Source organism: Leptonotus elevatus, chromosome 2, assembly GCF_054856555.1.
Source record: "Leptonotus elevatus isolate MCC_2025b chromosome 2, RoL_Lele_1.0, whole genome shotgun sequence".
Lineage (NCBI taxonomy): Eukaryota > Metazoa > Chordata > Actinopteri > Syngnathiformes > Syngnathidae > Leptonotus > Leptonotus elevatus.
Window position 1 is genome coordinate 32,357,948 of NC_141240.1, and position 26,566 is coordinate 32,384,513.

Sequence of the window (26,566 nt, forward strand, 5' to 3'; positions counted from 1 at the left end):
AAAAATTGGGATCGGCAGGTCAGGCTTTTTAAAGATCAGGGATTGGTGAGTGGCCAGAAAATTTAGATTGGTGCACCCCAAATCCTCAGTCTACTGTCTAGTTACAATGCTGCCAGCATGTTGTAGGTCAGGGCATGCAGAGCACAAAGTCTCCTTCGGGTTACTGCATGTAATCGCTGACGCTGTTCCAAAATTAGAAACAGAATATCGCGGAACCTGCTTTGAATGAGCTGCTCTTGACGTTCACAATTATTTTGCAGCTTTTATAACAGCACAAATATGCAGAGCAGGAATGCAGCACTTCCAATAGGAGTTCAATGTTTTCCTCCATTTCCAGGTTTGTGCTCCTCATGCTGCCTTCGGCATTTCTGTCCAATAAGAGCACCAGTCGTTACATGCGTTGTTTACATAATATAGTTAATTGCAAAAAGTACCGCACCAACTGGAAAAAAATCTAAGTCGGACCAAAGGACTTTTCTGGTGTGAATACACCCTTGGATTCATTTTCAAAAAAGACCAGTACATAAAAACAACGGTTATACTGTATTTCTCTCGATGCACACTTTTTTTTCTTCTCAATACAGTTTTAAATGGCACTGGCTGTCACTGCTGTGAGCCAGGAGACTAAATGATGTGAATAGATCTGATATAGTCTGTTCTTAAGTCCAACATCACTTGCTGTTTCCTGGTGGCTGCCGAACTTGCAGTCAATATAGATTTGGAACCTTAGCTGAGACGGCGCCGCATTGCCTCCCTGGAGAGTCCACAGCAAGTCTAGGGCGCCTGCAACTTCCTCTGTCTTATCTGATGGCTATGCCACTGTAAAAGACAGAGTAAGAATTACTGTAGCTGTTTAGAATATCATTTTTAAGTGTTCTCTATTGTGTAGAGGCGAGGAAATGGCAAGTGTGTGTTGGTACGTCTAAGGGCGTACTCATTCTAGGGACTTTGTGCCATGCTTTGTGATTCAATTTCTTAGTCCGTCGAGGATTTTTTCCTCTGTTCTCTGCCTCATTCAGTGACATTACTCACACACACTCATTCACCTGATCTGTGATTACAACACATTCAACTTAATATTTTACAGTTTTTATTTTTTATTTCTAAGACACATATAAACAGTTTTTTTTTCTTGCCTTATTAGCCTCACGGTGCTGGCAACATCTGACTTGTATCCGAGACGACATGAGACACTTTGGACTTGCCGGATGTGGTCCGCAGGCCATACTTTGCCGGGGTCTGCTTTATACCCATAAAAACAAATGTTAAAAAATCTGTGAAATACTTTAGTGAGGACGCGAAAGGTGAATTGTGATGTCGCAGGGATTCACTGTAAACAGAATGCAATGCTGTCAAATGAAGTGATGCCACTGGTAAATGGGTCAATGCCTGAATGCTCAAATGACAGTGTGAGTACGTAGACTGGACAGGGAATCTATACCAACTCTGACATGGCATATTGTGCGTATACAGTAACCCTGTTGAGAAGCATTTTTAACCATGCTTTTTGTCATAGTTACTTACATGCTGTACTCAAAACTGTAGTCCTAATGTCCTTGATGGATAAATCTTGAACATGAATGGTCATGTTTACATTATTTTTAAGTGTCGGAAATTACTTGAGAAAGCACAATTAAATATGTATTCAAAGAAAGAATTGAGTTGTTATTTCAGTAAAATAAAAGAACATCTACTGTCGAAGGTGATGAGTGTTGTACTTGGATGAATTAACATGCAATTGTAGAAACAAACCTGTTTTTGAATTTTGTTGCAATTGTGATGTCATATTTGATTAGGACAAATCTTTGAGTATGCATCCTTAGTGTATATGTTTTAATTTCTCCTTGGTTTCTGCAGCAATGAGTGTGTGGAGAGGAAGGAGAATCCCGACGTTTTCTTCTGCTGCTGTGAAGGCAACATGTGCAACGAGCGCTTCCTGTACGCACCTGATACAACCCCTCAAAGCGACACACACCAGTCAACAGCCTACAGTATGTATTGTCAACACTCATTTACACACATATAAACACAGATGAGATTGTCATATGTATATTGATATATAGATATAGATATATATCTCTATACATATACATATACATACACTATTAGTTGGTCCCAACCAATAGTCATCCAACAATTAGGGGGCGAACATATAGTTAGGGCCACGTTAAGCTGCATAGTAACAAGTTGTATCTTACAGTGGGAGCCAAAAGTAACTTGTTAGACTGTTGAGAATGATGGAGACTGGAGAAGAAATTACAGCAAAATTTAGGAGATGAGCATCATGCTGTGAGCAAGGAATCTTAATCCATTGTCTGGACATGTTTCAGGGCAAGTGACATTATATAAGATAATATATAATACTTGTTAAGGTAACACTTGGTACATTCTAAATGATTGAGTATTTTTTTAAATTAATAACTAATTCTGAAATGATAATTCATCACTTTCAAGTTTCATTTTGCACTTGGAATATTTGTATATTTTTTGTTGAAAAGTGGAACTTTTTCCCTAACATGATGAATTATTTTTTGCCATAATTGTACAACCAAATTTGAAATTAAACAACCCGTAAATATTGATCCCTTAAAAATCCACATTTTAGCGAGGGAACACTATTTATTTTGTGCCAGATGGCAATTGTCATTAAAAATTGCATTACAAATACGAACATTTGCCTTAGGTTGGGTGTGCATATATGTATCATCTGTGGGTGACTAGTGCGTCCAGATGTCAGTGGGCACTGTTTTAGAAACCCCTAATCTACACTGTCACTGTGGTTTCAAAAATACAGTGACACCTCAAAGGTGGAGCGCACTTGACATGGGAAAAGGAAACACACATCTTAAATCCTCAGTAAAATATAAATACGTTGATGCATCAAATTGAACTGGCACAGGCCTTCCAGGCACAAGCTATAATCTCCCTCCGGCATTTGTCACTTGACATCAAAGTTATCCTCGTGGACTTTTCTTAAACTATTTGAATACACTACTGTAGTGACTCTTAAAATGTGGTGCACCTACAGTACTACTAGAGGCACACGGACACCCTCTGCTGGTACACGAAAGACTTGCTGAATTTCACGTTCAAGGCGTTTATAATGTTTCAGTGGCCTAAACTTTTTTTTTTAAATCCAGTACAGAACATTTGTTAAGCATAATTGTGTTGTACTTAAATGAGTACATTGCATTTATATTTAATCGTTTCAAACTCTTTGTGTTCAAATATTTATCCAGCTCCATTTTTTAAATTGAACTTATATTCAGTGCATTTTGAATTATTATTGAAGTGCAGTTTTCCCTCTATATTTAAGTGCATTGTGCAGTGTAATGTTCAGACTGTTCATAGTGTTGCAGTGTCCTATATAACATGAAATATACCTAATACTTAATATTAAATTGTACTGTAATTGTACATACCACTATGTATGTATATTTGAGTTCAAAAGAGTCCCCACAATGTGGGTTGTGCACACACTTCTTCTTCCCCTACAATGATGATGGAGGTCAAAGTGTCTTAATGACGACTAAGGTCTGATCTGGCTGACACCATGTGATGGAAGGACAGGCATGGCCAGCAGGCACCACCCTGCTCCTGCAGGGGTCAGACACAGTTCAGAGCTCTGTTATTTTTGGCTAGAGGATTAAGTGATGTCACAAGATGGATTTGCTCGTCCTGCTGCGTGCATGTGTGTGCATGCATTTCACTGCCTTCTAAAAGTATTGGAACAGCGAGGCCAATTCTTTTATTCTCGCTATAGGCTGCTCATTTGAATCTGACATGAGAAGAGATCTACATTTCAGATTTCATTTTCAGGTATATAGAAGTAGATTTGATTGCCAACTTAAATTAAAGATCAGTTGTATTAATCCACTCATTTTTAATGCTAGCAAAAGTATTGAAGTGTGTCTTTTGTTTGTCAGATGTATACTTTTACATTCATTATTCAAACAATAAGTAGTGCTTAATGTTTACATTTAGTTTCAGGTTTTGCTTTAGTTGTGTAGTTAGGTGTGTAACCAACATTAAAAACGGAGATCTATCCAAGGGTGAAAAGCACAACTGTGCTTGCATAAACGGTGACCATAGTCAATACAACTATTGTACCGTAATATCCTGAAAAAGAGAGAAACCACTTGTGTATGAACTAACAGATTTTCCATTAGGTAAAGAATAAAAGCGGCAGCTGGCGAGAGAAATGTTGCGAGAGCTGTAAAGGTGGTCCCAAAACAAATGTTGGTGACATCAGCAACAAACTCCAGAGGGCAGTGGTGAAGGGTTCACAATCTGTTTGTAGAAGACTTCATGAAGTAGAGTATAGAGGCCACAGCAGATGATCTCTCATCAGCAAAGAAAATGGGAAGGCAAGCTCTGAGACTAGCTTAATGCGTTGATTAGACAAAGATGAACTTTTAACAAAGTGATGGCAAGGCTAAAGCTTGGAGAAAGAAAGGCTCTGCTTATAATCATAAACGTCTGAGAAACTCGGTTGATGTAAAGCCACGGCTTGGGCTTGCATTGGTTCTTTTGGGACGGACAGGCTCATTAATCGCGATTGATATAAAACATTATGGCAGTAGAAACGTTAACTCAGAAGTACATAAACATTTTCTCTGCCTGTTTAAAGAAATGATCAAATGGAAGGTAGCTGAAGCTCAGTGGTAACAAGTTACTTGCTTTATGCAGTATTGCAAGCAAAAGATTTGCAACTAAATATCAACTGTTTTCCACATTAAATTATTTACCTAAAATTCTCTTGGCAAATAATGTCTTATAAGTTATCAGCTACAGATGTAAATACCTTCGAATGAGAGCTGAAGTGTTCTTTTGGTGTATTTTGTCTACAGCTAAAATAAGGCAATGGTCCTCACTGTTCTAATATTGCAGGACAGTCAGTGTTCAGTATGCACATTATATATACCGGTACTTATTTGATCCCTCAGTGCAGCAGCACTCTGTTAGCAAGGTCTGGTACACACTCACAAAGGATGTGGCACATTGTCCAGCTTGATTGGTCAATAAAATGTTTAATGCTGTCATTCCCTTCCTTACAGCCACATCCAACCCCTTTTCCCAGACGCCTCAGCTCTTCAGCACTCTGCTTTACTCCCTCGTTCCTATCATCGGACTGGCCGCTGTTGTCCTCTTCTCATTCTGGATGTGGCGACATCACAAGTTGGCCTACCCGGCAGCCCTGGTCCCCACACATGTAAGGAAACAAAACACCCACAGATAAACTAGGCTGACGTGTGTCGATTTGCACCATCTTCAACACTGATCCTCAGCTCGCTGTCAATTTACCTATATGGCAGGGGTGCCCACTGTGTTTTGAATGGAAAGTGGTTGGAACACATCTTGCTGGGGCACTGCTTCATTCTAAGTTCCTCAGCAACAGGGGAGAAGAAAACCAATGCAGCTGCCTTCATTGTATGGAAGAGACGTCAGGGGCCTCTGCATTATTGATGACGCGTTATATAGGCAAACAAAACTAAACACAGAAGTGCTCACAGCACTGCCTTGGAGAGTGGCGGTGGTGGGTGGATAGTGTGGTAGAGGGAGGAAAAAGAGACATGCAGTTCTCTCGGTTTAGTGGTTGAATCTATATGGGGCTGTAGCATAGCATACTGGAAATACTATCATGCCATGGAAAGTAAAACTACAAACAAACATGTTATCCAGAAATAGTTGAACAAAGAATAGACAAGACAGAAGATCTGAAGAAAAGAGTACATCACACAATGCACCATGATAACTGGAAAAACAACACAACAAAGATTCATAAAATCAGGGCTGTGGAAGTGATACTGTATATTTTTTGTGCATGCTATTTACACACACAATACACTCAGATGAAAATTAGGTCACAGTAATTCATACATCATCTTGTATGCTTTCCTAGAACCCCGCCTGCTTACTCTTTGAAAGAGACGAAAGCAAATACTTTAGATTTGTGGTTACCTGTATTTTGGCTTCAAGGGCTTGTTTAGTGATTGATTAAACTGTAGGAGGCAACAAATGGGGAAATAAGCAACATTTAAAACTAAAATTACAATTAAACTTACTAAAAAGATGTTAATTTTGCAGAATTTCTAATATAAAAAAAAACAATTTTTTAGACAGGTCATTTTAAATGTAATTTGTTTGCATCTTGTGCTTCACCACTGATGTGCTATAAAATAATTTGTTTACTTGATTTAACTACTGCTCCAAAATACATTTAGCCATTTATAAGGTATCATATTGGGATACCTTTATCTGAATAAATAAAAATGACAGTTTAGACTATTTAGATTATTAATGCATTGCTGTGGTACTGGATCTGGACTATGTATTGGCAGATTCTCAAAATCAAGCGACTCTGACTCAGTTGCAAAAATATGTGATTGGGACTTCCCTAAGACAAAGGCAGCATATTAAAGGTTTCACTCACAGTGACATTTTTGAAACACTTCCTGTTTATTTTTGTGACAAACGATTGGCAGAGACAATAAGCGCTGAACACTATTAAAAATACATTAAATTAAAAGTAGTTCCATACTTAATACAACGTCATGAAAGTGTTATTGATCCCTCCATTTAATGCTCAACCCTATCCCTTTAAGTTGCTCTTTAATGCTTGTCCAAAGACATTTAACTAATTGAGGACACTTTCCTGCAATTCAACGTGTCAACACTTTTAAAACGGTTTGTCAAAATGATGCATAATTACTGTGTGTGAATAATTAATTGGTGACGGTCAACTTTTGCTAACTCGGGATATGTTAAATTTATAGTCTTCTTAATACTATGAAAGCTATACTTGTAGTTTTCCCTACTTTTACTCAACTGTTTTTTACTTGACTAAGTTGACTATGCATTAATGGAGAGCAAAGGTGTTTTAGCTGCAGTTCTTATTCTTTTAAATAGCACAGTGTGCCTTTAAATACATTTATAATTAAAAGCTAAGGGAAATTGATGTGTGGCTACTTGTTGATGTCAGTACATTTACATGCACTTAAGAAAACCCAACTATATCATTAAATCGATTTGAAGACGAACATTACATAAAACACATTAATCAGACTGTGTTTCTCTATTTAAAAAAATTAATATATATACTGTTTAACACACTTGGACCGTTAGCCTGGAAACTAAATTCCGCTTGCATGTATAGAATTATTTGGGCCAAATACTAGGGTCTGATTTTCCTGCCTTTTACTGCCACCGTAACCAAAAGAGGGCAAGGCAAGACCTCATTTGTACACAAATTAAAACATTACTGCATATTGCTGGCATCGGGCCGAACCCCCCATGTCACAATGTGGTAAATTTGTTATTCATTCGCATATCTATACTATTAGTCAGTCCACATTTGTGTGTGTGTGTGTTATTTGTACAGTGCAAATTATTGACCAACCAATGTTGAAAATGGCAGGCGCTCTTCGACAGTGCAAGGTCAATGGTTGAGCAAATTTACCATTTTTCGGTCTCCTAAAAAGTGATTATTGTGGCGGTAAGAAGAATTCTGCATGATGGTAGCAGTAGAAGAGATGCATAGAGGTGCGCAAAGTTAGTCCTTCAACCAATTAACTTGTAGCAAATAGCATCCACATCTTGTACTGTATGTTTGATCCCTAAAGCTGAAAAGAGCATCATTGCCACCTTCTGTTGTGGTTGCAGATGTAGTTCAGCCAAAGATCGGATTGACCACTTAAACTGGGACTTAAAAAACAAGTGTGAAAACTGGAGAGAACAAAATGACAGTAACCAGATTGTGTGATTGTAGATGACTTGAGGGGAAAATGGGGCAGAACTGCTGTTCCCAGAACAACCCCATCTAGTATGAAATGCATCTAGCAGAATAGCAGTTTCTTCATGGACTACATACTTGCCGCCAGGCCTCCACTTTTCACAGTTACGTTTGGCAAACTGGAATTGATGCTGAGAGGCTTGCAGCACTTAATCATGAATGTGCACCCTGTTTTCAACATAAGCTATTTTCGATTATCTATTGTTTTTCTTAGAACTACTTAGATTCTTGTATGGGTGTCAATTGCAAGGAATTTTGCCTACCTTTGATACATCTTTTTTGCTGCCATCGTGGTGCTTCATTTTCTCCTATTGGTTTGTGTGATAAACACTGCAAATGCTCTTGAAGTTTGATCATGTCCATCGTTCCAGACAATAGCTGAACATCTGACCAATCTGCTCAAAGCAAAATGCAAGAAATGCAAACATTGGAAATGACAAACGTGGGATTCTGATATTCTCATTGCTTACTTATGTGCAGCTGCATGCTTAAAGTTTGTATGTTTCTTTTTCCTCCTAACATTTTGACTATATCATCTAGCATTGCTGTCATCCTAATCTTGCCTTTGGTTTGTTATTAATTATACCATCAACGTTTCAGACATGACAAAGGTGGTGTGAGAGGCAGACAGAAGTCCTCCCATCATCTGCTACCTTCAATCTCTTTCCATCCTCTAACTGACATAATATACCAATAATTTCTCTGTTTGCTTCTTATGTTCTTTTTCATAAAGCACCCCTTTCACATTATGGTGGAGGTAAGAGCAGTTCAATTGCAGTTGAAACACTGTTAATTTCTCCCCTCCTTTGGGTTCGATATGAATTCTCCACTTCAGTCCCAGGCTGTCATTTTCTTATTCTCTTCACTTTTCCACAGCATCTTGTTCATTTAATGCCCAGCACATTTCTGTCTTTTTTCCCCCCTTTTACTGCCTGGGTTTATTGCACGCGTGAATGTCTTTTATGTTTCCTGCTGAAAATATATTGTGCATGGTGGAAAGTAAGCGACTCCACAGCTCCAAATGCAGCCCCCTCACACTCCCCCGCCAGCCCTCCCGTTTCATGTGAATGTCCACGTGTGATGTCTATGTAACATTGTTTGAATCTGCTCCACTGGCGGCCAGTTCGCTGCCTTTCCCATGTTGACATGAAATTGCAGAGCAGCAAAATTAGATATTGTTTTACCTTCCCCCATTTTGTCACGTTTAAAAAGACCCCATCACTGGATGTCAACTACCACAACACCAGCCTGTCAACATTCATAGCTAAATACACTACTCACAAAAAGTTTGGAATATTGGGCTTTCGGGTGAAACTTCAGCATGAACTTAAAAAACTAAATAACATTACAGCCTGAGCTTTTATGACCTTCTGTAAACTTTTGAATGCACATTTCTAATTAGGAGATAAATGCTAGCTAAATTCACAATAGTGTTTTGGTATTTAAACAGTTCTTTTCATCATGCTGTTCACATTTTGTCATCATGAGGCCAAGACGACACCTAACAATTGAACAACGGTACCTAGTTTCACAGACTTTTGTACTTACTGTTTCGATGTGCCAGTTCAAGATCTGACTTTGACTCAATTAGTGCATGCGAGATGGCTGATTGTTCAGACGATTGGCGTGAAGTAGCAGACTGTTGGTTTTCTGGCTTTCTGTGTTGTGCTAACTAAACATTATGCACCTCCATTGGATGCAGTAGCACTTTCCGAGAGGTCCAGTGACTCCCCGATTGAGACCTAGTCTGACCCTCTGTAGCCTGTTTTTAGACCGTACCAACATCAGGATCCTCTCAATAATAGATCATGTGCCATTGAGTTTTTTAACACGAAGCAGAACCTCATCTTGATTTAAACTTGAAAGATTTAGAAGTCAGCGGTCCCTCACTGATCCTTTTCTTATTCCTGAGATACTTCCTCAATCATAATAGGTATTCAATTTTTGTTAACATGATGTGGTGCAAGCATGCAGGCAGAACAGAATAGATAACCTTGTGCTACGGTTTTGCCAAACATGGATTCTGAATTTCAGGCTGCGTCTACATACAGACAAAATGATGCGATTAAAAGCCGCAGTTTTTTGTTTTCTTTGCCTTCAGACGTAATTGAAACGGTTCCCTTTGATACTGAGCTGCAACCCTGAGCAGTCATTTGCATAATGTGTCGGACAGCTACAGTCCTGCTCGCTGTTATTGGCACCCCTTCATTTTTTGCATGATTTCGACAATATCTTCAGAAATAAATGGAAATGTACCAAATTCATATCATCAGGACCTATTAATTGGATGTCCAAAGTAATTCAACAAAGGAAATTGTTTTTCAACTTGCATAATGTAATTCCAAAGAAGAAATAGAAAACACAGCATGTGCAGCAATAATGGCACGCCTCTTTGATATTTGGTTACACACCCTTTGGCAGTGATGACTTCTTCTAAACGTTTCTTGTAGCCATCTCTAAACTTCTTGCACTTCTGCGCTGGTATTTCCCCCGACTCTTCCTTTGCAAATTGTTCAAGCACTTGAATGTTTGCAGGTTTCTTTTCTTAATGGCACATTTCAGTTCATATCAAAGATTTTTAATCGGATTGAGCTCAGGAGTCATTGCTGGCCATTTTAAAACAGGGTTTTTTTTCCTTTTTAACCATTTCTGTGTGCTTTTGGATGTGTACTTTGGGTCTTTGTCTTGCTTGAGGACCCATGACCTTTGACTCACACCAAGTTGTCTAACACTTGGTAAGACATGTCCCCCTGTGTTGATAATCTTCTGATTTGATGATTCCTGTGATACGATCAAGGCCTCCAGTACCACATGAAGCAAAGCAGCCCCACAGAATTATGGATCCTCCACCATGCTTAACTGTAGGGAGGGTGTTCTTTTCATTGGAAGCTTCATTGTGCTTTTTGTAAGCAAACTATTGGCGTGCATTGCCGAAAAGCTCTATTTTAGTTTCATCCGTCCACAGAACATTTCCCCTAAAGAATTGTGGTTTGTCCAGGTACTCCTTGGCAAAGGTTAGGCATTCCTTTGTCCGTCTCAGGAATGGACTTCGCCAATGAACCCCTATTTTTGGTTCAGTGTGCGGCGTATTGTACTTCTTGAAACCATGATCCCAGACTGTTCCAGGTTGGCTTTCAGGTATTGGCATGTTGGATGTTTAACGTGATGTTTTTTCCACCACTCACACCAACCATCGAATACTTCTGTCATCAATTTTTCTCTTCCCCCAACATCCATGGAGTTTCTTGACAGTTCCATGCTCGTCAAACTTCTGAACAACATTACGTATTGCAGGGCTACCAAAATCTTTGGAGATGGCTTTATACCATTTGGAAGTCTTGTGTTTGTGAATAATCGCATTGCTGATGTCCTCAGACAGCTCCTTTGTTTTCAGGATTTTGACAAAGGAAAAGGGGATAACAGGCGGCTTTTTAAAACATCAAAGTCATTCATTGGTTAAATCATGTCAATTGGGCACAGACAATTTAGAACAAGGAATTCTCATTTGTGATTTACCAAAGTTGTCACAATGCGTTTCCATGCTGATTTACAGGGAAAGGGTGCCAATACCAGTGACGGAGCACATTTTAAGTTTTCTATTTTTCCCGCCCGTTGTTTATTGTTTTAAATCTTTTTTTTAATGATTTGGTCTTTCAGATGAAATACAAGTTTTCTATTCCCCATTTTTTCCAGAAGATATTCCACATTATGTACTTTACTTTCATGGGTGCCAATAATGGTGAGCAGGACTGTACTTAACTTTCCTCATCCAAAAGCCTTTTTTTTTATTACTGTACTTGGAATGTATTTCTGTTGAAAATGTCAGCTATTGGAATAATGTGTTTGCTGGAAAAGTTTATCATTCGTTATTCATCAGGGCCTTGGACACCCGTTTGCCATCATCATTCCATCATGTTATTTTAACCACGCTTCCTTCACCGCTTCCATTGCCGTTATTTTAGGACCGACAGACAGAGGTGGGCATTCTGTCATTCATCAATAAAAGGAGCATACAAGTAACACTTGACATGGGTATTCCAAACTTATCTTTGGCATCTACACACAATAAGAAACGTGTGGGAATGCACACAATCTGTAACAGAAGTGAATGCTAGCTGCTCGAGAAAAGCAAAGCAAACCACAACTACTACACCTGTTTTTGGCACGAGACTCTAAGTGCATTCACTGACCTTTCACAGTGTGGGAAATTTCAAACATAGACAGAAAACCCAATCAATGACTCAAAACACCAACAACTACTAATAGTTCAACATTGTGGACTTTCTAACATAGAGGTATGTTGGTACTTGCCCCGGTTAGTGACAATTACACTGACGGACGGAATCCCACTTCTGTCATTGTGTTATTTTTTAAAGTTTCTCCTCATTTGTTAGCAAACCGGGCATCCGTCAGTGACTCAGTACTGATGGAATGCCCACCGCTGCTCTTTATCTTGACTGATAGAACAGTGTAATAACATCCCTGTGTTCAACAATATGTCTACGCTACTTTGAGACACATTTTTAAAACTGCATTTGTGCACTCCAAAACAACATTGCCATGTAAACAATAGCCACGTTTCCACCGCAGGAACTTCGGGGTAAATTTATGGGGCCAGGCTCGTATGTGTGCGTCTCCACTGCAGGAGCCACATTTATAGGAACTTACGGGGACGAGTGGTGGTCCTGCTCGAGGGTAGGTCCTCCGCCGGCCCGATAAACTCCCGATCGGCCTTTCGTGCTATCTTACTTTCATGTGCGACGATGATGCATTCTCGTCTTAAGTCTCTTCCACCAAAACAATTCTCTTAATAATCCTTTGCCTATTTTCGTTCTACTCTACTGTTAGCCGTTTCAAATTCTTCAGACGCCGTCTCCTTACTCAAACCATCCATCCACGCCAAGTACATAAAAAAAAAAAGCTGGAAAAAAATGGTAAACGCCACAAGTTTTTCTCTTGCCTCGTTCTGATTTTTGCGGCGCTGCGCTTGGGTGACGTCACAGAAATCTATGCAAGGCGATTACGTGTCGATCGAAACTCGTGACTTGGGTCGTACTCTGCAGTGGAGACGCAGCCACAATCGGGCCGGCTGAGTCCTCTCAGCCGGCCTGATTCCTGTGAAAGTCCCTACCCATACCCAAACGTCCTGCGGTGGAAACCCGGCTAATGGGCCTTGGCAACAGATTTCATTCCTAATTAATTTTAAAGGATGAACAGAACCTTAGCTGCTGAACTTGTGAATTGGGCTGATGGTTGTTTTAATTTCTCAGCAGGAGTGCTGCAATACTGTATCTTATTTTCAGATGTTTTCCCATTAAACTAATGTGCTCACTGTTAACGACAGTTGATGCTTTTTTCCCTCCTCAGTTTTGCCAGACTTAATAAATGCAAGTTATCTGCAGCGTTTTGTCTGGAGTTAATATTTGTATGCTGAGCCTCGCCCTTAACTGCCCATTCAAACAGCTATGGATTGACAAGCTTGCACTTCCACTGCATGAACACAATGGTAGAGTGGATCCGGTTGGCCTCAGGGTTTTGAAACTTGCCCTGGCTTATCGCGTAAGCCCCTCTGTTCAAGTAAAAACAGGAATGTTGTTGGAATGGCAGATAGATACCTTCTTTCATTTCATTCACACCGTCACTGCAGAGGGCTGGAAAGTTTCCAGTAATATCTGCCTTCATCCAAGTCCATCAGCCATGAGCCAGCGTATATGGGCTACCTTTTAGCTGTGCGAAATGTGACCAATGCATGCCTTGTTGCAAAACCCCCTCCTCACTCGATGTTCCTCCTTCTGTGTCCCAACAAACCTGAACCCTCCCCCCACCCTCTCCGTAAAGTCACATGTGGAAGTGATCAGTTTTATCCAGATCACTTGCTGTGGTTAACCTATTTTTGATTTGGAAGAGTTGGTGGCTTTTGCTTTTGTAATTGACAGGAACACTCACACATCAACAGTGGTTTGACTTGTCTACTTTTTTTTGTATGCCTCATTACCATTCAAGACTCAATAGACATTTTCCTCTCCAATTATATTATTATTGTAATTACACCCGTCTTTAAAGTTTTTTTTTTTTAACATCACACAGATTTAGCCAGGAATTGTTCAATATAGTATATAATATAATATATACCCTCTTTTTATATTAGATGTAAAACTAAATAAGACTTATGGTGCAAGTATAATGCCTCACACTTCATGTTTTAACATTCTCACTTGTCAGACAATTCTAAAAACATGTTAAAACATAAAAAATCAGAGTCTTCTCCTTTTAACAGTGGAAACAAATAACAATACTGTACATTTGAGCTCACCAATAAGTCTTCTTGGCCTCCCGTGTTGAAGCTTGCTAGTCCAAAGACAGGCATATAGATCTAGGACTGCTCGATTATGATGAAAATAGGATTCACGATTAATTTGGTAATAGTTGGAATCACGATTAGGACAATCATTTGTTTTTGGCGCAAATACATTTCGTTGAAACACTGTATGCAAGTTTCTTTTGGATCAAGCAAGATTTTTTTCTTGGCTATAAGCTGCTACTTTTTTTTCTCATTAAAAAGAAAGTAGCGTGAACCCGGTGCGGTAACATTAAAACACCTGCGGCTTACAGTCAGGTGCGGCTTATATGTGTAACAAACTCGAGTGTTCCCCAAATTTAGCTAGCGCGGCTTATAGTCAGGTGTGCCTTACAGTCCAGAAATTACTGCATTAAAAAAAAAAAATGCAAATGTGTTCATTTAAACAACTCAAAATTAGTATTAATAATCTATTATTTTTGTTTACGATTATGCCCATTTTGTAATGGTGGAGTGTAACAATTGAAATTCTTGTAGAATTTCGATTTTACAGCCCTATATAAATTAGTGTTGTTCCGATACGTTTTTTTTGGCCCCCGATACCAATTCCGATACCCAGCTTTGCAGTATCGGCCCATGCCGTTACCATACCGATACCTACGTTTTTTTCTCAACATGAAAAAGATGTCTTGTCATTGGTTCAGAGCATTCAAGGGCCAATAGGATATCTTGCCATGCAGTGAGCATGTCACACATCAGTGAATGTCGTGCATGAGCAAGACACAAGATGCTGCATCCAAAGTCCTATATTAGCGTCAGAATTAATGGTATCGGCATGTTACTTGTTAGTACTCAGCGATACCGATACCACTGTTTTAATGCAGTATCGGGGCCTCTGCCCAATACCAGTATCTGTATCGGAACAACACTAATATAGATGTACACAGTTAATTGTTTACTCGTTAAACCGTAGGTCCTGTTAGATACTTAAAGATCTCACACATTAATCCCATGTCTCATGTGACGTCACACATGAAGGTGGTTCCAATCTTACAGGCAAAAATATTTGTTGATTTGTTCGACTTCCAAGTATCATGGCTGTCGCTCATTATCACCTCTTGTGGAAGCAAGTGTTATGACATAGTGACCTGGTAGGAATGTGCAACATGCTTGCAAGGACAAAAGCAATGACATGCCACCTCTATTTCACTGTAATCCAATACAATTTTAATGCTTTGCCCTCTCCCGCAGGATCCCGGGGGCCCTTCGCCACCATCTCCTATCCTGGGACAGAAACCGCTGCAGCTGATTGAAATGAAAGCCAGGGGCCGCTTCGGCTGCGTGTGGAAGGCCCAACTACTGAACGAATACGTGGCTGTGAAGATATTCCCGATTCAGGTGTTGATCTCTTGGTGGAGTTGAGTCTCGGTGTACGGTAGTACCTTAAAATTTGAACAAGATAACAGAGACTTTGACGCATAAATGAATGAATTTTTCAGCTCCTCCATCATTTTCCATGCCAAGTTTAGTTTTGTAGCTTGATCGCAAAAATAACTGCCTTATCTTGTACCTTGTAGGACAAGCTTTCTTGGCAGAACGAGTATGAGATTTACAGCGTGAATGGCATGAAGCACGAAAATATTCTCCACTTTATCGGTGTGGAGAAGAGGAACAACAACCTGGACTTGGAGTTGTGGCTCATCACTATCTACCATGACAAGGTCTGGAAAACTTTATTTTCCTGTTCAAGTAGTTGTGTGACTTGTGTAGATGCATGTTTTATTTAAAAAAAAAAAGTTTTTTTTTTGTGTCCATGTTATTGCCCTGATATAGTGGGTGTTTAAAAACTTATTTATTTACAGAACCAGACTTTTTCAGCACTGTAAGCTCCCCCAAGAGTTTTAATCATTGTACCTATGCCACCTTCAGGATTTAAAACATTAAAGGCGTATTGTGGAGTGCACTCAGCTTTCCACTTGGGGTATAGAAATCGCTTGGAAAACATTTGCGTTGTTGAAGGACTTTTTGGCAAGGTTGCACTAGAAGAAGTACATCACAGTTAAGTGCCTCATAAATCACCCCCTGTAATTGTTTTCTCAGCAGGGGTCTTTAGAGAATTCATAACTCAGATCTGCACAACTCCTCCGTGCAGTTTTAAAGAGCAGCCTTGAAAATGTTGAAATGTTGATCGGCCTTCCGTTGGTTTAGCACAGCTGGAACCAGGATTGTTCCTGACTCCTGACATATGATTTATGCTTTAGTAGGTCTGTGTGCAAAGGTCTAAAATACAGTAACATTTAGCAGCTCACCTACAAAGCCACATATGCCTGCAAAACTGCCTTTCTTTTGCTTTCTCTGTACATTTCACATGAAGGCAGCTGTAATGTCTTATCAGAGATCTTTAAAAAAGCGTATTTTGTTAAAAAGAGAACAAAGTAAGGGTTCAGTAGAAGGTCCATAGATGCTGCTTGCCCTCTAGTGGTCACTAGTGTATAAACGTCAACATTTAACTGTCAATTCTTTATGGACGTTCCTGTATCAATGCCGATGCATCAGTGTATTCAGTATTTACTTATCCTGTTATCTTTGGGGTAAATTTGGCCCCATTGAATTTGTACCATCTTTGAATATATTTGTCTTTGTTTCATATTTCATGGTTTTCCTTTCCTTCCAAAGTCCATTTTCCAACAGCTCGCAATTAAGGATGCCGTTACTCAACAATTCAAATATAAATGTGACAGTGCCATCACAGATACTGTTGCATTACTATATTTAGCAGGTTCATAGCTAGGGGTACAGGGAACTTATGTATGTATTTATTTAGAATAATTATTGCCTTTGCAGATGTGTACTTACAGCAATTTTATAGACAAATAATACCATTTATAATTGCAGCAAAGAGTTGTGAGGGGATGGGGAGATGATATAGTTTCTAACTTATGGGCAAAAAATACTTGAGAACCACTGCTTTAAGTGCATTGTTTGTGAACAGAGTCTGACTGTTTTCATTCATCTAAGATATTTGATCTATTCTTAATTTTCGTGCGTATTGGAATTATTATCCACAAATATCATTATATCAGTGGCATTACAAAAACACCATCAACAATACTATAGTTTATTGTGATAATATGAAATATATCATCCTAAAAATGTTTCACATGACAGGCCTATCTGACTTGGCCAACAGTTTGATTGAAGATCATTCTCTGGAGGTTTCATTTCTGCAAGAATAAAATATGCTAGTAAATTTGAAGGTAACAGGGGCTTAAATAATAAATGTTGAAATTATGATAATGTTTTGGATTCAACAGCCTGAATACAAAAACTGACAGATGGCTCCCACTGACAGGGCTCACTGACAGACTATCTGAAGGCAAACGTGGTGTCCTGGAATGAGCTCTGCCACATCACTCAGACGGCTGCCCGAGGTCTGGCCTACCTCCACGAAGATGTCCCCGGACACAAAGATGGGCACAAGCCCTCCATCGCTCACAGGTGCTCCAGCCAGACCTCTGAAACGGTGTATCTTTTGTTTTTTCCATTTTCAATTGGCAATTGAAAATCTAAAAATTACAAAGTGACTGATTGTTGTTTGTTGTAATAAGGAAAAAAAACCTAGATAAAACAGTACGTATGGATTCGTAATTTTGGGGAAACTGACTTGACACAGATTTCTATTCTTCGTTCAGTCATGCAATGATATGGCAGGAGCTGTGTGTTAAATAGTCCATTATCATTTGTTTTTCAAAATAAAACAAAGTAAAAAAAACACCCTAAATGATTTGTTTTCTCAATATTCTTTTTCGATTTCCAATTTTGTGCACAAATGGAAAATGGAGAAAACAGCCATTTGATTTGGATGTTTCATTCAATTTGGATATTTTGTGTAAATAAGGAAGGAAACATGAACCGGGAGAGATTTCCAAGTTCATTTGACTCGCGGGAACTGCACTTATTTCAATTAAGACTTAGGCATGAGCACAAAAAAATATATATAATAATAATAATAATCATAATTCACAAAAATTTTAAGCGATTGTTGTGCCGTTTATTTTATTTTTTAAACATTAGACGTATAGCTACGCTACAAAAAATCTGTGCATTGAAAATGTTTCTCAAAAATTGTGACTTCTATGGAAATACTGTTGTAAGTTTAAAAACAGTCTCCAGTTAGATGCATGACACCCAAACGTATACATAGACGGATTGTCGTTATCCACTTTTTTCATTTTGATTTTTGAGACAAATATTGAGAAAGAAAGTCATTATTAAAAAAAAATTTAGCTTCTGTTTTGTTTTGAAAAACAATTGAACAAATGATACAGATGATACACTGAGTCTTCCAGGTTGCCTACACACAACCAATTAAATATTCAAATCAAACTCAGTCCTGTGGCTTGTTTTTCATTTCATATTTCTGATTCTAAAAATCTGTTGTTATTTCTGGGTTTGTTTTCTTTTATGTTAGATTAAAAACCAAATAAATGACTGTAACTTTTTCCCCCCATTGCCAATTAAAAATGAAAAGAAGATCTGAATAAAAGTGATTTTTTGGGGGGGTGTTTCCTGACATCCTAAATTTCTGTGGTTCTGTGTCAGGGACATCAAGAGCAAGAATGTGCTCCTGAAGAACAACCTCACAGCTTGCATCGCTGACTTTGGTCTTGCGCTTAAATTTGAAGCTGGAAAATCAGCAGGGGACACACATGGCCAAGTATGTACAGAGACATTTCTTGTGTCATGTTTAATGTGCCTTTGACCTCCTAACTGTGTTTTCACTCAAATTAAAGGTGGGAACACGGCGTTACATGGCTCCTGAGGTCCTTGAGGGAGCCATCAACTTCCAGCGTGACTCCTTTCTTCGCATTGACATGTACGCTTTCGGCCTTGTCCTGTGGGAACTGGCGTCACGATGTACTGCTGCCGATGGTGAGCCACTTTGCTGATTGACGGTCGCTGGCTCGTGACAATATCACAATGTTAATGTGATATTGTGTGTGTCACTAGGCCCAGTAGACGAGTACATGCTGCCGTTCGAGGAAGAGGTGGGTCAGCATCCGTCTCTGGAGGACATGCAGGAGGTGGTTGTGCACAAGAAGCTGCGACCCTGCCTTCGAGACTGTTGGCAGAAACACACGGTGTGCACAGTATTTTTTTTCTCTTTGTAATTTCAACATACACTACTCATGAAAAGTTTGTCTTATTGGGTGTTTGGGTCAACTTTATTGGGGAGATGTAGTGAAATACTGATTATCTCATCTCACTTTGCTAACAAATGTACGTATTACGAAATCTGGGCCTGTTGAATTGAATGCAAAACAATCATTCTGTTTTACAAATGGCAACACTTATTAATAGGGCCCGACCAATTATTGCCCTTCAAACATCTGCTAAAATAATTGGCCAAATTGCAGATTATTTTCAAACGTTATAATAGAAGGAATCCGAAGTTTCCGACGCTGTGAAGGTACCATGAATGCACCATTTTACTTGCGTAGCATTTGCAAGTAGCAAGTGTGTAGCGTATGTTATTCTGGTTATTCTATTGTTCTCAAGCGTCTTTGAAGCTGTTTAATGACATCCCAGTTGGAATTAACTGTAAAACTAAACACATGACGATAAGAATAACATCCACTGTATATTTAAATACAAAACAAGCTTCGTTTTTTATACATCGCTAGCCTAGCGCTAATGCTAAAAGCGAAGGGAGGATCCCATTCAAATGCTAACCGGAAGTTAGCATCGACTTCGGGAGTGTTTTTCCTTCAAATAATGAATATTCAAACACTCATGCTGTAGGAACACATACCCACAGGTAACACTATGCAAAGGCACAAAATATTCCCAATGTTAGAAAAATTTGTTATTTTAATAGAATTCAATCGTAACTTTCTGCTGCACTCATTTTAAGTGTGTACACCTTGGATGCACGGCACCACACTGCTCCCAAAAGGACAAAACGCACAGGAACAGTCAGTATTTGTTCAGTTTTTTCAGTTGCTATTATTTGAGTATATTCTATTCTTATTTTACTTTCTTATTTTTATTTTGTCATTGTTCTTTCAGGTTATATTTAAAGTTGATATTTCAAGAATTCAAAAATTTGTATTTTCTCAAAATTCAAGGATGCAAACATCCAAGGATTTTTGTTGTTGTTGTTGTTGTCTTAACACATTTCCACATGACATGGCACGAAATACAATCCTCGGGGTCCCAGGTTAGCCTGGTAAGTCCTAAGACTTGTGAAAATAACACAACATAAAAATATATAAAAGAAAATGTTAATGCTTAGAATGAAAATAAGTAATAAAAAATGCAAGAGGCTTGAATTTCACATAATATTTACAACATAATTTGTACTTGAGAAAAACAAGTGCAGGGATGAATGGGCATGACGCTACGATGACACTTTTAAGTAGTTGAGCAGCTTCAGTAGTAAATAAATACTAAGTTTTGAAATCACAAATTGTTTTAATCATGATTTCAATCTCAATTAAATAATCACGATTGCTATTTTCCAGCCCAATTATGTACTCTAACGGTATACAGTACAGCAGTTGTAAACAAGTAAGAGGGGTTTTATTATTGACACATATCTATACAATAACCTTGTATACTTCATGAAATTTGTTAAGGTCATACTACGGAAGCAGAGTAAATCTTAATAGCGGAAGTTAGTGCATAAGTAACACCCATTGAAAAGGAATGGGGGGGATAATTTTATGCATTATATAAATTCTTTAAACATAATCGGCCGATTAATCTGTAATCAGTATTTTTTTCTGCCCAAAATCGATATCGGCCTCGAAAAATGCATATCTGTCGGGCCCTACTTATTAACACAGATTAATTGTCTCCTGTCGTTTTGTGGAAGAGCGTTTAATTTACATGTTTGTCGCCGTGACAATCATGTTGATCATCTCGCATCCCTCAGGGTCTAGCCATGCTCTGTGAAACTATTGAAGACTGCTGGGACCACGAGGCCGAGGCCCGACTGTCTGCCGGCTGCGTAGAGGAGCGCATCGGCCAAATACAGCGACAGGCTCCGATTATCGGGCCCGAGGAGATCGTCACCGTTGTCACCATGGTGACCAACGTGGACCTCCCGCCCAAGGAGTCCAGTTTATGATCAGCCAACGCGCCACGAGACGAGCATCAGATGTGGAGGACGAGCAGCCGACCCTGGTTGGTTGGCCGCATTTTCTTTTATCATTCTGGTTTGGTCGTCGTTTTTGTTTTATTTTTTGTCAAGTACCGGCCGCTACTCGCGCTCAGGACATACCATGTGCCCACCTCACCACATCAAATGATCCCCAGCTCATGTCGACGTGTGTGCCTGAGGATTTGAACAATTGAAAACATTCAGGCTATTTATGGCTGAGCGAGCGAGTGACAGTGCCCGAACGACGAGAGACTCAACCAACGGTTGGATCATGTTTTTATATACTGTACGTCAGAGGGTCAACTGGATCTTCTACAGTGAGAAAAGACCTTAAACATTTGCAGAACTTCACCAAACTGTCAATGCATTTAAAAAAGAAAATATGGGCATGTGGCTCTTGATACCTTTGCTGTTTTCTTGTGCGTGTTTTTTTTTTTTTGAAGTATCGACTAACATTCTGCCAATAAGCAACGGCTTCTGAATGTTTATAGTGTAATGCTGCTGTACATAGTGTATTATGAACCCAGTCAACTTGTTAATCCATCTTATTTTAAGGGGAAGGGGAGGGATGGGGTGGAAAGGGGCCGGGGTGATCCATTTTTCAAGCATTATGATGATAAAAACCATAGACCTCCTTCAACCAGGTATACCTCAGTTCAGATGGACACATATGATAAGTCCCTCTCACTGTTCACACTTAGTGCTCGCTCACCCTTTTCACAAGCTTCATCGCATCAAAACCCTTGTTGGTGCTCATGGGTAATGTAGTCAGCAGACTCTCAGTAGACATGGCCGCACATCAGCAAGCGTTCCCGCTCCTTTGTGTGTTGATTAAATACCTTTTTGTTAGCTCTGTTTATTTTTCTTACAGTTGATTAGCTTAGCGTCGCCCCAAAAGAAGGTAGCAGTCAAAATCTTAGAGAGCACTGTCAAGTTTTTCCTTTTCATTTGTAAATTTGTTTGTGTTGTCAGATTTTTTTTAAAATATATATATATAGCCTGATTGGCACAGTAAATCACCCCGTGTTTATATTCGAGGTTTCAGGTTTGAAGTGCAGTTTTGAGGACGGTTCCAAAGGTACCAGCCCTGTTTTGGAAATGTATTCAGCAGAGCCAGCTCAATTCTTTGTTTGATTGCACACATCTCCTTTGACTACTATTAAGGGTTTTCGCTCTCTTTTTATACGCCTCAGGAATCTTTGCTACCCATCCTCCTCACTGTCGTCGCCCTACTCAGACCGCAGTTTGTCAGGTCGTGGCTTCTTGTGCTTCTTCTCACCTCATCTCGACACTAATGCTGGACAGTAAAGTCACAAGACTGCCGGTCTTTGTTTAATTCAGGTTACGGTGTGAGCTCGCTGACCGAGGTATTGTACCAGGTCTCGCTTCAGCACTGGTTGTGACTTTTTAACGCCGCGCCTTTCATAGTCAAATCAAATCATCAGAGTAGTAACAATCCAGGTTGGGTTCCCAAACAAAACTGCCAGTCATATGCTGATTCCTGTTTTCTTACCGCAAGTCGCCGCCCCAAACCAAACACGTCACGTCTGTGCCGCCATCAGACGAGAGGAGACAGGGAGTGCATCTTTCATCCTGGTGCCATTTCTTCCACCATAGTTCCTCTTGTAGATGTCAGGCCAAACGGATGTATCTGTCGCTGTTGTAGAAGCAACAGCGGCTTTCTTTTTCCCTCAAACTTTTTATTTGCTCCGATGGACATCAAACACTGGTGCCGGTAAAACTGCAGTCTCTCCTCGAGCTTTGGGTTTGTTTCACATGATGCAGTTTCAAATCAGCAGATGAGTTTGGGAACGTTTGAAGGCACACATTGTTTGCCATGAGAAGAACGGTGGATTGTTTTTGGTTTTCCGGCTATAATTCAAAACTGGGGTTAATGTCAAGTAGACACCAAGCTTGAAATAAAATGTATGCACATGTCAGCAACACGGTAGACCTGAAGGAAGTCAAAGCCATCAATGTACTTTGTTATTGTAGCATGATCTTTGCATCAGTGCAACTTCCCTCCTCTTCCTCTTCTGCTGCTGCTCCTTGATTGGCTCATTGTTTATTTCCCGACGAAAGCTTGGCACTACCTCACTCACAGGGATTTCAGGAGGTAAGGAAGTGTGGCAAGTAAACCAAAATGATAACTGTCGTTGAAGTGTTCGCAATTTCAAATAGCTCCAACTATTCTAACGCCCCTTAAAAAAAGAAAATGTGCAATTTGTGCTTAAATCTCTTCAGCGGTATTTTGGCATCTGCATGTTCGGTGACTTCAAACTGCATCAGTGAAACTGTCCCAAAACACCATTCAGGGATTCAGTACTATGCTTTTCTATGTTCTGGCAAGTTATATGCAACCAGTACCGCAAACGACTCAACACTTGAGCTGCAAGAGTGACTTTCAGTACACACACACAAATAACTTGTAGCATTTAATTTTGATTTTAATCCTTGCATATTGATGTGTTGTATTTATTTTTTACTACAAGACCTGGCGCTAGGGGCTCGTAGCTCAGGCGCAACTCACAATCTAAGAGTTGGCACGAGTTCTGCTTGTTATTTGGGGGGAAATGGGTTGGGGTATCCTTACTTGTAATTCAGGAAGTACCTTGGTTGATTCTTTAAGAAAAAAAAACCTGCTTCTTACTCTTTGGTCTTCGTACAAAGACCGCAGATGATTGTTGTTGAGACTCCTGGGTTCTGGTTTGGTGTACTTTGACAGATCAGGCATGGCCCATGTACCTATAGAGGGCTCCTCTTTCAGCTGACCGTCATGTGATTGTGCTCTGTTAGGGTAGAAAACAGTAAAAGTGTTACAGGTTCATTCATACACCTGATGAAACCAGAATCAGCAGGTGACTCATTCGATCCAACCACAGAAAGAAGCACTTCATTTGTCTTTATGAAGCATTTGAAGTGATTCAAAAATGAGGTCATGGGAGACAATCTTACAAATCAGCCTGAATTGTGGCTCCGCTGTGGTCTCGGTGTTCAATAAGAATATTTAAAAGTGTATGAATGGATTGTTCCCAGCGAGAAGCTTTACATTTTCTATCCTGACTTCCTCCAAGCCAGCAGCTTCCATTGCTGTGCTTCTGAATACCGGTGAATCATTTGTGTCTTGTTGCCCTGCTATTTGAAACAGTCGAGGACCTGTACAGACATGAGAACATATTAATTCAAGTATATACTCTGAGCTGAATCTTTATAAGTGTGTGTGAAAATCAGTGTTTGCTATACAGTACATTCATTTATACTTGTGTTTTGGTTTCAACTGTCCGTCACAATTGAGCTTTGTGTAAGCTAAGCTAAAAGCTAAAGACTCATAGGAGTACTTTGCAAATTTTCCCAGAAAGCACTTACAGCGGTGCCCCTCAGGGAACCAGAGTGGTTCCCCTGACAGTTGCAATACTCTAGATGTGATGATGAAATCATCTGCTCCTGGTGTTCCATTCCACTGCTTCAACTTCTTGCTTGTCCCTGCTGTTAAGATTTCAAGAGGAAGCATTGATCTCCAATGACCTCATTACCAAGACTGTGATGGTTTGGTTGCCAGGTCAGAAGTTTCTAAGAAAAAAAAAAGAAAAAACACTACAAGTTTGACCCCACTACTCCTGAGGTTCTCTGAAATGCAGCGCTGATCACAGATTTGCAGCCTCTCATGGGGAGATCACACAAAAGTTTCCTGGTTTCTCCTCGAAACTTACATGGGATCTTTTTACTTATGGTTCACTTGTCATCGTAGATAGATACAAGATGGAATATGTGTATATTTGCATGTCGGTGACAAAAGAGATGAAAGCCATCATCAATTTTGGACTCATCCTAGAAGAGACTAAACCGATCTGTGATCAACGCTGTAACTCCGATGTGAGCCGGTGCAGGTTTTTAATCAGTTGAAGTGATCCACGTGATGTAAATAAATGTTTCTAGATTGTGAAATTTGATGTTTGGCCTTTTTCTTGCACGAACATGTTAAAAATATGGCACTTGACATCGTTTTCTGCAGAGCAAGAGGGTCATTCAATAAATGAGATGAATTTTTCGTTATAAAGACTTCTAATACAGATAGAAGCTTACTTTTTTTTTTCAGCGTAGTCTCTCAGCACTGTCACACACTTCCCATCTGTGCACAAGCTTCCGTACTCCCTCAGCGTAAAAAGATTTGGACTGATGTCTCAGCCAGTTGCTCACAACACTTTTGACTTCATCGTTACTTTTAAACTTTGTGCCTCTTGTGAACGCTTTCAGGGGATTAAACAGGTGATAGTCTGAAGGGGCAAAGTCTGGGCTGTAAGGGGGATGAGGGAGCGGTTCCCAGCTTGTTGTTGGTCTGCACCGTTTAGGATGCTGTGTGAAGCCTTGCGTTGATTTTTATGCTGAGGGGAAAAATAAATGAATAAAAAAGTAAGCTTCTATCTGTATTAGAAGTCCTTATACCAAAAAAAAAAAATCCCCTTATTTATTGAATGACCCTCGTACATATTGGGAGCATGACACCATAATATATTGGCTGCTACACTAGCACAATCTAATGAGGTCACATCAGGGTTTTTTTAATCTTCCTTTACAAAACTGTGAATGCTAAGTTTTTATTTTAACTTTACATAGATTCAAGGTTTTTTTTATTTTTATGGCTGTAGTTTGCTGTGGTCTGAAACTGCACTGCATTTACTCAACTGTTGCTGCATAATATTGCCAGATTATTAAAAACAGCCGTCAACATGATGCAGTTCAAAAAGCTGAACCATAATATTGGTCATTCCACAATTGGAGGGCAATTTATGTACGTATTAGGTCAGGACGTTCTTAGTCCAGGGTCCCCAACCACCGGGACGCAGACCATGGCCACTTTAGACCAGGCCGCATTGACAGTTGAAAGAATGAAAACTTCACTTCCTGTTTACTTATTATGCGAGGCTAAAAATATTTTTATTTTGAAAAGTAACTGGATTCATTCTGTTACAACTGTCTATTGCGTACTCTTAACGCATGTCAGCATGCTAGTTATCTTGGTCGCGTGGCGCTGATACTAAATACACAAGCTAGCGAATTTTAAACTCATTTGAAACGAGTTTTTTTTTTTAAGATGTTTTTGGAAAGTTTCTTTGCAACAGGTAAAAGGCTCAGCGATGAGACAACACAAGAACCTATGACCAAGAAAAAAAAAAATGTGCATTCATTCATAGATAATAGTAGGAGACTTAAACCCTATTTGAAATATTTATGTAGCCTTCAATTATGGTAGGTTATTCATTGACTTATTTTGTTCAGTGGTGATTTGGGGCATTTCAAGAGTACACAGGAG

At 39.5% G+C, this 26,566-nt stretch overlaps 1 protein-coding gene across 3 annotated transcripts in view; it reads left to right on the forward strand.

The window, feature by feature from the left end:
- LOC147179632 (activin receptor type-2A-like) overlaps nucleotides 1-25,200 on the forward strand; it is a 39,760-nt gene extending 14,560 nt beyond the window's left edge. For 2 of the 3 annotated variants that reach the window (XM_086067366.1, XM_086067367.1), the window contains exons 4-13: nucleotides 1,858-1,991; nucleotides 5,058-5,212; nucleotides 8,526-8,549; nucleotides 15,342-15,488; nucleotides 15,668-15,811; nucleotides 17,443-17,588; nucleotides 18,693-18,807; nucleotides 18,884-19,022; nucleotides 19,101-19,231; nucleotides 21,028-25,200. In XM_086067366.1, the coding sequence (XP_085923492.1) occupies nucleotides 1,858-1,991; nucleotides 5,058-5,212; nucleotides 8,526-8,549; nucleotides 15,342-15,488; nucleotides 15,668-15,811; nucleotides 17,443-17,588; nucleotides 18,693-18,807; nucleotides 18,884-19,022; nucleotides 19,101-19,231; nucleotides 21,028-21,222 (1,330 nt within the window). In that variant the 3' untranslated portion in view covers nucleotides 21,223-25,200. The remainder of the gene's footprint in view (nucleotides 1-1,857; nucleotides 1,992-5,057; nucleotides 5,213-8,525; nucleotides 8,550-15,341; nucleotides 15,489-15,667; nucleotides 15,812-17,442; nucleotides 17,589-18,692; nucleotides 18,808-18,883; nucleotides 19,023-19,100; nucleotides 19,232-21,027) is intronic. The other variant, XM_086067368.1, reaches the window with a different exon arrangement.
- The last annotated feature ends 1,366 nt before the right edge of the window (nucleotides 25,201-26,566 follow it).